The sequence below is a fragment of the Protopterus annectens genome, chromosome 7.part0 (genome assembly GCF_019279795.1).
Source record: "Protopterus annectens isolate FY-2018-M chromosome 7.part0, PAN1.0, whole genome shotgun sequence".
NCBI classification, from domain to species: Eukaryota; Metazoa; Chordata; order Ceratodontiformes; family Protopteridae; genus Protopterus; species Protopterus annectens.
The window spans coordinates 1,350,423,136-1,350,437,085 of NC_056739.1; the positions used below are offsets into that span (position 1 = coordinate 1,350,423,136).

Below are 13,950 nucleotides of genomic sequence, written 5' to 3' on the forward strand. Positions count from 1 at the left end.
CAAACATATTTACAGATGAAGAACATAGTACATTCAGTAGACAACTAGAATCTTTATCTGCGAAGTACATAACAGACACAAATGTTACAATAAGAAATTTCTGCTGTATAATAAGTACTAGGCTTATGAGAATCTGAGCTTGCTATAATCAAGATCAATATAACCTTCAATCAAAAAAAGATGCTGTCTTCCAATGAATAATCCTTTTTGTAAGAAAGGTATGTACAGAGCTATACTGTGCACAATACTTTAAGAAGTTAAAGATATGTTTTCATCTCCAAGTCCAATTTCTTTTAGCAGATATTTAGAAAAAATAGTACTCAGCTGATCACACTTAGTAAGCTTAGTTATACTATTTTTAAGAAATATAACATATAGGGCTAAAACTCATGTCTCCAATCATAGTCAACTAATTATGAATTTGAGAGATGGATACCAAGAAGAGTGCTTCAAAAGCAAAGCTTGAGAGGTGAATCTTGACATCCAAGTTGAGAACACACAGACAGTTGGTTATGATCATTGAGCCAATCACAACTGTTTGCACAGCTTTGAGCTCTAGCTGCTCCACATACTACCAGTTTTACATTAAAAAGATGCAAAGGAGCACAGTGGTTTACCGAGTTTCAAAGCCTTTAAAGGAAAAACAGCTGTCAAACAAGCATAAAGAAACTACTCTTAGACACAACACCCTTTTCTGCCACATTTTTGTGACAGAGTGAAGTTGTAACACTTTTAAAATCTGTTTTACCTTCTGCTGCTCTTCTTGGTCAATCTGCTGTTAGTCCCTAGCATGAGATCCCCAAGTGCAGCTAAGGTCAGGTCTTGTGCGATGAACATGCTTAACAGGTTTCTGTTGCTAATTTTGGACCGTAATAACTGCATTCCATGCATTACAACATGGCCTGGCACATTTTTATATCCATTATTCTTCAGACAGCTCTGGCTAAAAAACACAAATCTCCTTGTTATCACACAATTGTGCAATTACTCATTTACAGTTTCCATTACTGTGTACACTAATGTAATGTGTGCTTATGATGTGTACATCATTTACACTTTCCATTACTGTGTACACTAATGTAATGTGTGCTTATGATGTGTACGTCATTTACACTTTCCATTACTGTGTACACTAATGTAATGTGTGCTTATGGTGTGTACGTCATTTACAGTTTTTATTACTGTGTACACTAATGTAATATGTGCTTATGATGTGTATGTCAAATGGCAATTATAACCATGACATATATTTAACTAACAGTACTAGACAGAAAAGGAAAGATACCTGAAATTTTATTAAAGTCAGTGAAAGGAAAATATAAGCTATATTTGGGTTGAATCAAAGGTGCGAGTCCTTTGGCAACATCAGCCATCTCAGCTACTTATTCCCATATTTTTTGTCAAGCTGACTCTTCTATCAAACAAGACACTTGCAGAACTGCATAACCTAATAATGGCAATGAAAATTAAAGGGAAGTCAATTATGTGACTCTTTTTCAAGTACCATTGCTATGTTCTGAATTCCAACTTGAAAAGAGGCAAGCAGGCAGAAAATTCATTAAATATGGTATTTGTCTGTGAAACAGCTAATCAGCCTTCACATGTCATTTCTTCTACATCAGACAATTACAACCTATCCCCAGTTCTCTTGCTATCTAACAGCCTTTTATTCTGTCACCTTTAACAAGGTTTTGTTCCTTTTTTTGTCAAAGCGTGAATTCAGCATTATCATTAAAAGGCCAGCTGGCTACAGCAGTGACTTTTAATTATGCTTCTTAGGACTGCTCTCAGGTAAGGATTATGCTCAAAATAAATGCCTTCCAGAAAGGCATGCAACAGAAGGTGCTTTTACACCCCAGTCTTACACCTGAACACAACTAACAAAGATTCATTTCTGGAGTGAAATGGAATACAACTGACAAGGACATTGATCCTTCTATAATGTTTCTATGGTTATCTTAGATTTTATGTCTCTTTTATTCACTTTAACAGTAATATTTTAAATGAAAAAAAAAACTTTATGACAAAACTCATAAACTGGTCTTTGACAGCTTACATAAACTACTAGCTTAAATTTACAGATGTAAATAATAATGCAAACTATTATACCATGGCCTGTATGTTTGAGTGCTTATGAATGATAACCAGAGAAGGATGTTACGTTAGCGGAGATATCAGAACTACTTACTTTCCCTCAGTATACCACTTGTTATCAAAAGATATTTTCTATATTCTTGTCATTTTACTATGCTCATAAAACATACATGACAAGAAAAACATACAAGACTAAATTCCAATCTGTATTATAAATAACATCAGTACAAAACAAGAATGCAAAATAGTGACAAGCAAAACTATTGCAAGGCAAGCACTAAAGACAGCAAAAGTAAATTAATAAAACTGAAATACAATATATACAGTAAATGAGGCAGAGGAAAAGTTACAGAATACTGCATTTCTCCAGGGTTATGATATTAAATCTTCTGCCTCCAACTAATCTGTTCTGGTTATCAGATTTTGCTAGTTTGATGCAATGCTTCAGAGATTAAGCACGAGTCATGCACATAAAGTATTACTCCTTGTGACAACATAAAAAACTGCAGACAATCAGACTATATAGACAGCTTGCAAAAGTAACCATATTTAATGGATTCTGCTTATGTGAGTCATTCAAACAGCATCAACTATAAATGTTCACAAATGTAGCCACTAAAGTAAATTTCCTTAAGTAACTACTGATGTATTCACTACAATTAAATTTAACATCTACACCAATAAACAATTTAATGCATTTGTAACTTCAGGTCTTACCTTGTCCTTCCGGAGTTTCACCAAAGGGATTCACTTCAACTTGAGTTGCATCGACTTTCAGAAAAAGACTGTACAGCTTCTTAATTTGATCTGCAGCCTAAATTTCATTAAATAAAATCAAATTACAAAGCAAAAGAAGAAATAAGATTAGTATTTCATCACATTTTTGAGAATAATGGACTACAGATGTTAACACTAACTCTGGTTACCTGTTTTTGAAATATTTTGTTGTATATGTAAAGGAAAAAAATACATTATAGAACATATTGCAGTTATAAAATATCACATTGAAATAAAGATAAAAATATGCACACAGATATGTGTACACCTTTTTCTGATAACAGTATCTAACAGCATAATTCCAAACACACTGCCATATACATTGAAACAGGATTAGGGATGCTTCATAAGTAAATTGTTAGCAACTTTTCAAATGAAAGAGCTTATCTTTGTTTAGAAGCCTGTGCAATTTAAAGTATTTTGGTGGACTGTACAACACCGGTAGCAAAAATGACCAAATGCACCCAGTTTTTGAATTAGCATGACTATGACTAGTGTTGTTATAAGCAAAAACATTTAAAATGACAATGATCTGATTTAAACAGTATCACACACTATAACCAAAACTTGTAGCAATGGCTGCCACTAGTACCACAATCCATTTATGCAGTCTCACATTCTAGAACTAATACACACAGCAACAATTAGACACTGTTAGTGCAGTGTATAAATTTCAATATTCTAATGACCACTACGTACAATTACAGACATTATTGTAACTGCAGTGTAGTGTGTGGAGTACCATGATTACACCCCATATCAGGAAAAAGACAAGTTACTTAAGTGCCACTTTAGTGCAAAACCCGATATTAAAAGCACTTAGAAAGCTGCTTAATTTCCTTAAGTAATTGCGAACTAATCATGAAGGGATTCACATCTAGATCAGGGGAGGTCATCGTGCCTCTTTACTCATACCTCATCAGGCCCATAATTGAGTACAATGCCCCTTTTGGGATGTACCTTACCAGACACCTGCAGCAACTGGAAAGACCACAAAAGTACCTCACCAAGAGGATCAAAGGGCTCAAACAGATGCCATATGCTGCCCGGTTAAAGAAACTCCAGCTCTACTCAGTGGCATACCGCCTGCTCAGAGGCGATCTGTGCCTGACGTGTAAAGCCATGTCCAACCTGGAATTAATGGACATGCTGCACCTCGGAAAATCCAAATCCCATCGAGCTACGCGCTCGAGAGACTTGAACCTCAGCACTGAAATAAATAGGACATGCTGGAGGGACAGATTCATAACCCAGAGGCTCCCTTCACTCTGGAATAAAATCCCAGTCCAGGTTAGGCAGAGTCCCTCATTGACTCTCTTCAAGAGGAATCTTGATGAGTGGATCGTAGGTTTACCCCGGGTATCACTTCTGTGTCACTGTTAGACAGAGGCACAGTATACTAACCTCGAAAAAGGGCATAGCAAAATTAATTTAAAATGGGTGGTGAAAGCCAAACACACTCTGGCTAGGCTTATAAATGCCCTAGGGCAGATAGCCTAGTATGAACCTATGAACCTATGTATTGATTGCAATTCAATTTAACAACTACACTAACAAACAATTTAAAGCTAAGTACCTAAGCACTAATTAATATCAGGTACCACATTAGGCACTACGAGTACTCACAGTGCCAGCCACTAAAGATTAGTGGCAGAAAGAAAAACAGCTTTGTTTCTGCATTGCAGTCTTTGCCTCTCAATTTGCCCTATCTCTTGTAAACTAGTTTTATTTTCTGGTAACTTATTAAGAATTACAGTCAGACAAAAATGCCGGAAAAAGAGTTCCATATGCCTTATTGTTTAGAAACCCATATCAATGAGAAATCTGTCCTTTTATTAACATTTTAAATGAATTAGAGCAATATATAAAAATGTTGACTGGCTTTGATCCTTTGTCTCATCCACAATCATTAAGCAAATAAAATGACTGGTGTTCTGTTACTGTCTCTGATAGTGCTCACAAATGGCATTATCTGCTTCCACAGCCAGTAAAAACTTTTGCACTTTTATTTTTCTTTTTGCACTTACCAGTAGTACATGGAGCAGATAAAGCTCCATTCACTACAAAGAATTATGATCAGGTCTCCGATCATAACATTTAATTATGCGTTCTTGAAATGGATGCCAAGATTCAACTTGGGAGCAAATTCCTTGGCATCAGTGTCTCAAACACATAATAATGTGGTTACGATCAGAGACCCTTCCATTATCCTGTATATCATATTCTGCAGCTACTGGTTATAGCAAAATACTTTTGGTACAGTGCAGTCTTTGCAATTAGTAACACATCTGTAACTTTTCATTAAAGCAGTAGCAGCTACTGTTGCTGCAGCACGTAAGCAGCGTCACATTGTAAACTACAAGTTACAACAATACCTGATGCCAATATTACAGTTTGTGTAAGGAGCACTATGTATGCAAATCTCAATCACGCTAACCCCATGGCAATGTAAGCAGTGTCATATTCCAGTCACCATTAGTCACAGAGGTAGTGTGGCTGCACAATCTGAGCAAACAGTTCCACATTCAATAAGTAGAATTCATAAATAATAATCACTGTTACTGCTGCCTGTATAAATAGTACAGCGTGTATCACTACTGGCCACAGGTACAGCTGCTGCTTCTTAATGTAGTCTCTGTAACCAGGATTACATTTGTACCTGTATCATGCCACAGTTTGAACATATAATACATTTGTAACACTATGTCACAGTAACAGTGATTGTTAATGTGATCCATAGAAGACAGTCAAATTATTCTCAGTTACACAACAGGTCACAGTTTAGTTCAACAAACAAAACAGCCAACCAGGAGGATATGACACCAATCCTAAAAGACTGTCCGTACTACAAATAGCAATACAAACTCTTTATTTATAACTAAAGTAATACATTTATAAAATAATAAATAAAAAAATCACAAAACAAGCGCTTTCGTCTCCGAATTCAGATACTTTATCAAGTTGAATTACATCAATACACAGAGGTCCGTTTTAAAAGTTCATGCCCACAATTCAAAACCAATCAGAATACGTATCTCATGAATAAACATGAGCTCACAACATTCAAAAATGCACGCCCATTACATTAAAGCAATAAAGCTTCTAAGTACGCTAAAAAGATAAAAATTGTATATAATATACAAAATATTGCCTTGAAACATCTGTTATATAATAAATAACTTGTTAATAAAACCTCATAATATATAAAGTAAAACACATCCTGAATATAAACAAATGCAATATAAAGTCAGTATATAATATAAAACATAAAAACCCACTGGGGGCACTCAAATAAAACACAAGAGGTTACTCAATGTATGCAAAATCAACCATGTGTTGAAAAATATATAAAAAATTATTTATACATAAAAAAATTCATATATATATATATATATATATATATATATATATATATATACATAAATAGCTAATCCTATAAAAATCTATTAAAATAAATATTTAGACATACAGAAATACGCATTAAATATTATCTGTAAAGAAATATAAATGGATATATACATAATAAAATACTTCAATATTACAATCTAATGCAACCACTGTCCATATATAATAAAAGAGTTAACTACCCTTGTATATTAAAAACCATGCTATCATCTCTCTAGTGCTTTAAAACAGGCAATAGAAAAGTCTCATTTAAGCCTGGCCATTGCATAGCATTAGTTTTAAGTTGCCATAATGCTTCACATTTCTCCATAAGCAATGGCCATGGTCCACCCCTCGGATTGTGCTCTAAGGGTTTAGTCACTGCAAATTTTAAACTATGACTGACACATTTGGTACAGCATTTGGCTAATGAATTAGATTCCGTTTTTAGTCCTATATCTCTCAAATGCTCATAAATGCGACTTTTCAATTTTCTCTCTGTCTTCCCAATGTAAAAAGGGTCTATATTAGAACACTGAACTTTCAAAATTTCGAGTGTTCTGATATCGAACCCTATTAATCGAAAATTTAAAACACTGAACATTTCCTAGGGAAAAAAGTTGCTGTTCCAAAACACATACACACAACACAAGCACACCTAACAAACAGCAATCCACACACACAAACCTAAACTCTTACAACTAACCCTACACTAAACTATACATACACCACTAACTATCCACTTACCTTAACCCAAACCCTAACCTTAAGGTCCGTCACTATCGCACAGTCACCTCACCCGCGCCCTAACCCTAACTCACCTACCCCGCCCTAACCCTCACATCCACACAATCGCACACTTACCTGACCCGCACCATAACCCTAACTCACCTAACCCGCCCAACCCTCACGTCCACACAATTGCACACTTACCTGAACCCGACCTGTAACTTTCCACCACAGCGCTGAAAATATTGAAGCAACAAAAATGGACAACCAAATTCTTTCCCTAGGAAAATAATTTGGATTTCTGTTTCTTCGATATTTTCAGCGTTTGCTGAAAACGGGTCGATATTAGAACACTCGAAATTTTGAAAGTTTGGTGTTCTAATATAGACCCTGTAAAACAGGGGCATCTACAGCAAAAAGCACAACATACCACCCTTTCCATTTGACAATTACAGTTTTTTCTTTAAAAATATCTTAACACCGTTTATTGTAAAGGTGGACCCTTCAAATACATAATCGCAGTACTTACATAAACCACATTTCTTCATAGATCCACTAGATCGTATGTTGACTACCATGTTCAAAAATATTCTTAAGGGATTGACCTTTCCTGTAAACAACCAAAGGCTTTTTGCCAAGACATTGTTTTACTTCAGCACATGAAGACAAAATAACCCAATTTTTCATTAAAATATCCACAATTTCTTTACTCTCCAAATTATAAGTTGTGATAGAAGCTGATTGAAAACTAGGATTGTTATTTCCATTGTGAATAATCCTATTTTGCGCCCCATTATTCGCATTGGGCAACAACATAATCTCACCACTATTGTTCATTTCACTGAGAGATAACATATCATCATTACAAGTTAAAATAGCACAAAAGAAACCTCTCTCCCTCTTATCACTTCCAACATAAGGTTATTCACCAGTTCAAAAGGTTAATCGCTTTTCAAGAAAATATCTTTTAACAATTCACATTCAGTGAGGAATGACTGAAAATGTGAAACCATTCGGGCAGCCCTCACGAACTGTCCCTTCACCACCCCTCTCTTCTGCCTATATGGGTGGGAACTAACAAAATGTAAGAAGCTGTTGGAGTAGGTTTCCTTGTGATAAATTTCAGAAACATATTTTCTCAATACGTAATCCTTTTGTAATTTAACATCAAGATAAGCAATGCCATCAACACCAACTGAATGTGTGAATTTTAGAAAACTTGTTGAATTATTAATATAATTAAGAAATTCAACAATCAACTGCTCAGGCCCGTCCCAAAATATAAAAATATCATCCAAAAACCTTACATATATTCTACGGTGGTTATAAAAAAGGGAATTAACAAGAAATTTCTTCGCCCACTGTAGCATAGCAATATTGGTGTAAAGCCCCCCACAAGGGGAGCCCATTGCTACGCCAACAACCTGGATGAAATATTCTTTTTCAAATTAAATACAATTGTTCTTTAGGACTAAATTAAACAGTTGTTCATACACATTGATGTTAGGCTGAGACATCTTCTTCAAACAAATACTCACAAACCCACTCAACACCTATGTCATGGGGAATGGAGGTATACCAGTAATTGAACCCTTAGAGCACAACCTGAGGTGTGGACCATGGCCACTGCTTCTGGAGAAAAGTGAAGCATTATGGCAACTTAAAACTAATGCAATGCAATGGCCAGGCTTAAATTAGACTTTTTCTATTGCCTGTTTTCTCAAATTGAAAGTACTAGAGAGATGATAGCATGTTTTTACTATATAAGGGTAGTTAACTCCTTTATTATAGACGGACAGTGGTTGGATTAGATTGTAATATTTAAGTATTTTATTATGTATATATCCATTTATATTTCTTTACAGATAATATTTAATGTGTATTTCTGTATGTCTAACTAAATATTTATTTTAATATATATATATATATATATATATATATATATATATATATATATATATATATATATATATATATATATATATATGGATTCACTTCAGAAGCTCGAATTTACAAAATCTCGAACTGCAAATAACCGTAAGCAAAAGATCGAGTATCGTAAACTCGAACTTCTGAAGTGAAAACAAAAAAAAAAAAAAAGACAAACTTTGCTTTTGCAGGGGGGCTTCGCTCCCCTGCACACAACCCCTACTTAAATATACCAACTCCAAGATCGCGCTACAGTGGGGAAATGGGAAATCTCCCGTCTTGCACTGTATGTGGAAGTGCAAAATGGGAGATTTCCTGTCAACACTGCAAAAAAAAAAAACATTACGTACACACAGAGCGTACAAGAATCCTTGCCTCTGTGTGCACGCAATGTATTAAGGTAAGTAAACTCTTATTTTTACACACTACACATATTCGATTTACTGAAATCTCGATCATATGGTCTCGACCATATGACATTCGAGATTTCAGTAATTCGATTATGTAAAGTGTTCCCATATATATATATATATATATATATATATATATATATATATATATCTATACACACATATAGCAATTTTTTTATATATAAATATTTTTTTATATATTTTTCAACACATGGTTGATTTTGCATACATTGAGTAACCTCTTGTGTTTTATTTGAGTGTCCCCAGTGGGTTTTTATGTTTTATATTATATACTGCCTTTATATTGCATTTGTTTATATTCAGGATGTTTCGTGTTTTACTTTATATATTATGAGGTTTTATTAACAACAAGTTATTTATTATATAACAGATGTTTCAAGGCAATATTTTGTATGTATATTATATACAATTTTTATAGTACTTAGAAGGTGTATTGCTTTAATGTAATGGGCATGCATTTTTGAATGTTGTAGGCTCATATTTATTCATAAGATACGTATTCTGATTGGTTTTGAATTGTGTACATGAACTATTAAAACAGACCTCTGTGTATTGATGTAATTCAACTTGATAAAGTCTCTGAATTTGGAGACGAAAGCGCTTGTTTTGTGATTTTTTTATTATTTTATAATTTTATTACTTTAGTTGTAATTAAAGAGTTTTCATCACTATTTGTAGTACGGACAGTCTTTTTGGATTGGTATCACATCCTCCTGGTCGGCCATTTTGTTTGTTTCACAAGTTTGTTGGTTCATTTATTTTTTCTGGTATTATGTCTTTGGAGACACAGGGGATGGAGTCACAGCAATCCTTGTTTTCACCACCATTTGGTGAATCTGTGGAAAGTATTTTAGCTCAACTGGAAAGAATTTCACAGAGGTTGGACCGCATCAAGCATGCCCAGATGACGTCAGCTCCGAATGGAGGATGAAGCCAGGAAGTGCTGGCTGCTGTGACTAATCGAGGAGAAGGTAAGAGCTCTATGCAACACTTTTTGGGTGTTGAAAATGCAAATATGAACACAAGAGGTCAAGGAACTGGAAACAGTAATGTGCCTGGTAATCAGCTGCATGGAGGAGGGTCGGACATTGCAGCCGGTTCTAATACAAGCCCTTTGAATTAGCGTTCCAATTCTAGCATGAATATGGTGAGACAAAATGTTCCTGGAGACATGTTAAGGAATCCAAATAAGTCTACAAATGGTCCCATTAATGTGAATGAGTGGTTGGGGCAGAATCTTGCTTTTTCTACAGGTGGAAATGTGTTTCTTCATATAATCATAACTTACAGAAACTGGATCATTTATTGTTAAAAATAAAAAAGTGCAGTTGGATAACGCTTATTTTAAGGAATGTCTGCAATTGAGACTTGTACCGAAGGGATTGCGTATGTGGCGCTTCTCTACTGTTTAGTAGCAAATTCTCTTTTACACAAGATGCTTCTTTCTATGTTTGACTGCCATGGTTCTGAATATATGGAGCTGGTGGTCAAACATAATGACATTCTGTTGACTGAATTAATTAAGGAAGCGACTGAATTGGACACTAAAGTTTCACATGATACTGCACATGAGGAGAATATTTTTGATTATAACCACATTTTTAAAAGTATTGAGCAAGAAATGCTGTCTATTAAAAACAGAAAAATGAAGAACATTGAGAGGGATAGGGCCCAATATAATGCAAATTTGGCCTACCCTCTGCCTCCTAGGTCGCAAGTATAGAATAGAAACATTGATTCAAACATGAACTCTTTACCCTCAAACAACCAAGACTCTTTTTTTAGACCAGGAGAATTTTGCTCCATTGAGGAGATCAGAGAGACTGAGGGACAGATACAACCAGAACAGTCAGGGTCTAGGGACATTTACTCTGAATGGAGAGTGGGGGGGGGGTCATTCAAACTATCGGGGGGGAGAGGGGGATGTCGGGGGTGGAATTAGTCCCAATGGGGCAAGTGTTTGATAAATACTGTGTTCTTAAAAATTCAAGTGGTGACTTTAATGTTTTTAATTATTCTGCCATGAAAATCTATATTAATGTTTGTGATTTGCTTGCAAAAGGTTTGACTCTTTTAGAAATTATAATTTAGCTCAAACATTAGTTGATTTGAAACAGTTCATAAGAAAATTAAACCTCAATGTGTTATTTAAATCAGTGGAACACGTTAACAACCCCTTGCGTATATCCAGGACCTTTAATCCACCTGTTCCTCCCTCTATTTTGGTTTCTGAAAAACTATGTGAAATTGATTTAAGGAACTTACAGAGAAAAACATGTCATATAAACTTAAGCGATGGCAAAACTGAAGGTTTAAATTACCTGAAGAATAATAAGGAAGTAAGAGTGATTAAACCTGGTAGGGTGGGGGGGATTGTAATCATGGACTTATGTGATTACAATGTAAGAATGAGGAAAATTTTGGATGGAGTTGCATATGAAAAAATTTCTCTTAATGAACTTAATGGTACTTATAACAAGATTAGAAATGAGTTAAATGATTTGTTTATAGATGGTTCCATTTCTATTGATGAGTACAACTTTTTATCTGTTGCCCATCCAAAAATTCCTTGTATATTTGGACTGCCCAAAATACATAAGAATGTTTCTGATCCCCCCATTCATCCAATTGTGAATGGTAAGAGGTCTATTACATACCCCATTGCAAGGTTTTTGGATGTTAAATTGAAACCTTTGGTTTCGGAGGAACCAAACCTTTGCAAGGATTCATGGGACTTCTTGCACAGGATTAGTAGTACAGCATTCTGAGATACGGGTTTGTTCATCACTATTGATGTTAAAGACTTGTATACCTCCATTCCCCGTGACATAGGTGTTGAGTGTGTTTGTGAGTATTTGAAAAAGATGTCTCAGCCTAACATCAATGTGTATGAACAACTGTTTAATTTAGTCCTAAAGAACAATTGTATTTATTTTGTAAAATAATATTTCATCCAGGTTGTTGGCGTAACAATGGGCTCCCTTTGTGGGGGGCTTTACGCCAATATTGTTATGCTACAGTGGGAGAAGAAATTTCTTTTTAATTCCCTTTTTTATAACCACTGTAGAATATATGTAAGGTTTTTGAATTATATTTTTATATTTTGGGATGGGCCTGAACAGTTGATTGTTGAATTTCTTAATTACATTAATAATTCAACAAGTTTTCTAAAATTCACACATTCAATCAGTGTTGATGAGATTGCTTATCTTGATATTAAATTATGAAAGGATTATGTATTGAGAAAATATGTTTCTGAAATTTATCGCAAGGAAACCTACTTCAACAGCTTCTTACATTTTGATAGCTCCCACCCATATAGGCAGAAGAGAGGGGTGGTGAAGGGACAGTTCATGAGGGCTGCCCGAATGGTTTCACATTTTGAGTCATTCCTCACTGAATGTGAATTATTAAAAAATATGTTCTTGAAAAGAGATTATCCTTTTGAACTGGTGAATAACCTTATGGTGAAAGTGATAAATAAGAGGGAGAGAGGTTTCTTTTGTCCTATTTTAACTTGTAATGATGATATGTTATCTCTCAGTGAATTGAACAATAGTGGTGAGATTGTTATGTTGTTGCCCAATGCGAATGATGGGGCACAAAATATGATTATTCACAATGGAAATAACAATCCTAGCTTTCAATCAGAGTTTTATCACAACTTATAGTTTAGAGAGTACAGAAATTGTGGATATTTTAATGAAAAATTGGGTTATTTTGACTTCATGTGCTGAAGTAAAACAATGTATTGGCAAAAAGCCTTTGGTTGTTTACAGGAAAGGTCAATCCCTTAAGAATATTTTTGAACATAGCAGTCACATACGGTCTAGTGGATCTATGAAGAAATGTGGTTTATGTACGTACTGCGATTATGTATTTCAAGGGTCCACCTTTACAATAAATGGTGTTAAGATATTTTTAAAGAAAAACTGTAATTGTCAAATGGAAAGGGTAGTATATTGTGCTTTTTGCTGTAGATGGCCCTGTTTTTACATTGGGAAGACAGAGAAAATTGAAAAGCCACATTTATGAGCATTTGAGAGCTATAAGACTAAAAAAGGAATCTAATTCATTAGCCAAACACTGTTCCGAATGTGTCGGTCATAGTTTTAAATTTGCAGTGATTGAACCCTTAGAGCACAACCCGAGGGGTGGACCATGGCCATTGCTTCTGGAGAAAAGTGAAGCATTATGGCAACTTAAAACTAAGCTATGCAATGGCCAGGCTTAAATGAGACTTTTTCTACTGCTTGTTTTGTCAAATTGAAAGCACTAGAGAGATGATAGCATGTTTTTACTATATAAGGGTATAAGGGTAGTTAACTCCTTTATTATATATGGGCAGTGGTTGCCTTAGATTGTAATATTGAAGTATTTTATTATGTATATATCCATTTATATTTCTTTACAGATAATATTTAATGCGTATTTCTGTATGTCTAACTAAATATTTTAATATATTTTTATAGGATTAGCTATTTAGGTATATATAGGATTTTTTTTATATATACATTTTTTTTATATATTTTTCAACACATGGTTGATTTTGCACACACTGAGTAACCTCTTGTGTTTTATTTGTGTCCCCCCAGTGGGTTTTTAT

At 34.6% G+C, this 13,950-nt stretch overlaps 1 protein-coding gene across 2 annotated transcripts in view; it reads right to left on the minus strand.

The window, feature by feature from the left end:
- SUCLG2 (succinate-CoA ligase GDP-forming subunit beta) overlaps positions 1–13,950 on the minus strand; it is a 1,759,444-nt gene that overhangs the window by 801,068 nt on the left and 944,426 nt on the right. For both annotated transcript variants that reach the window (XM_044077963.1, XM_044077964.1), the window contains exon 7: positions 2,812–2,908. In XM_044077963.1, coding sequence (XP_043933898.1) covers positions 2,812–2,908 — 97 coding nt within the window. The remainder of the gene's footprint in view (positions 1–2,811; positions 2,909–13,950) is intronic.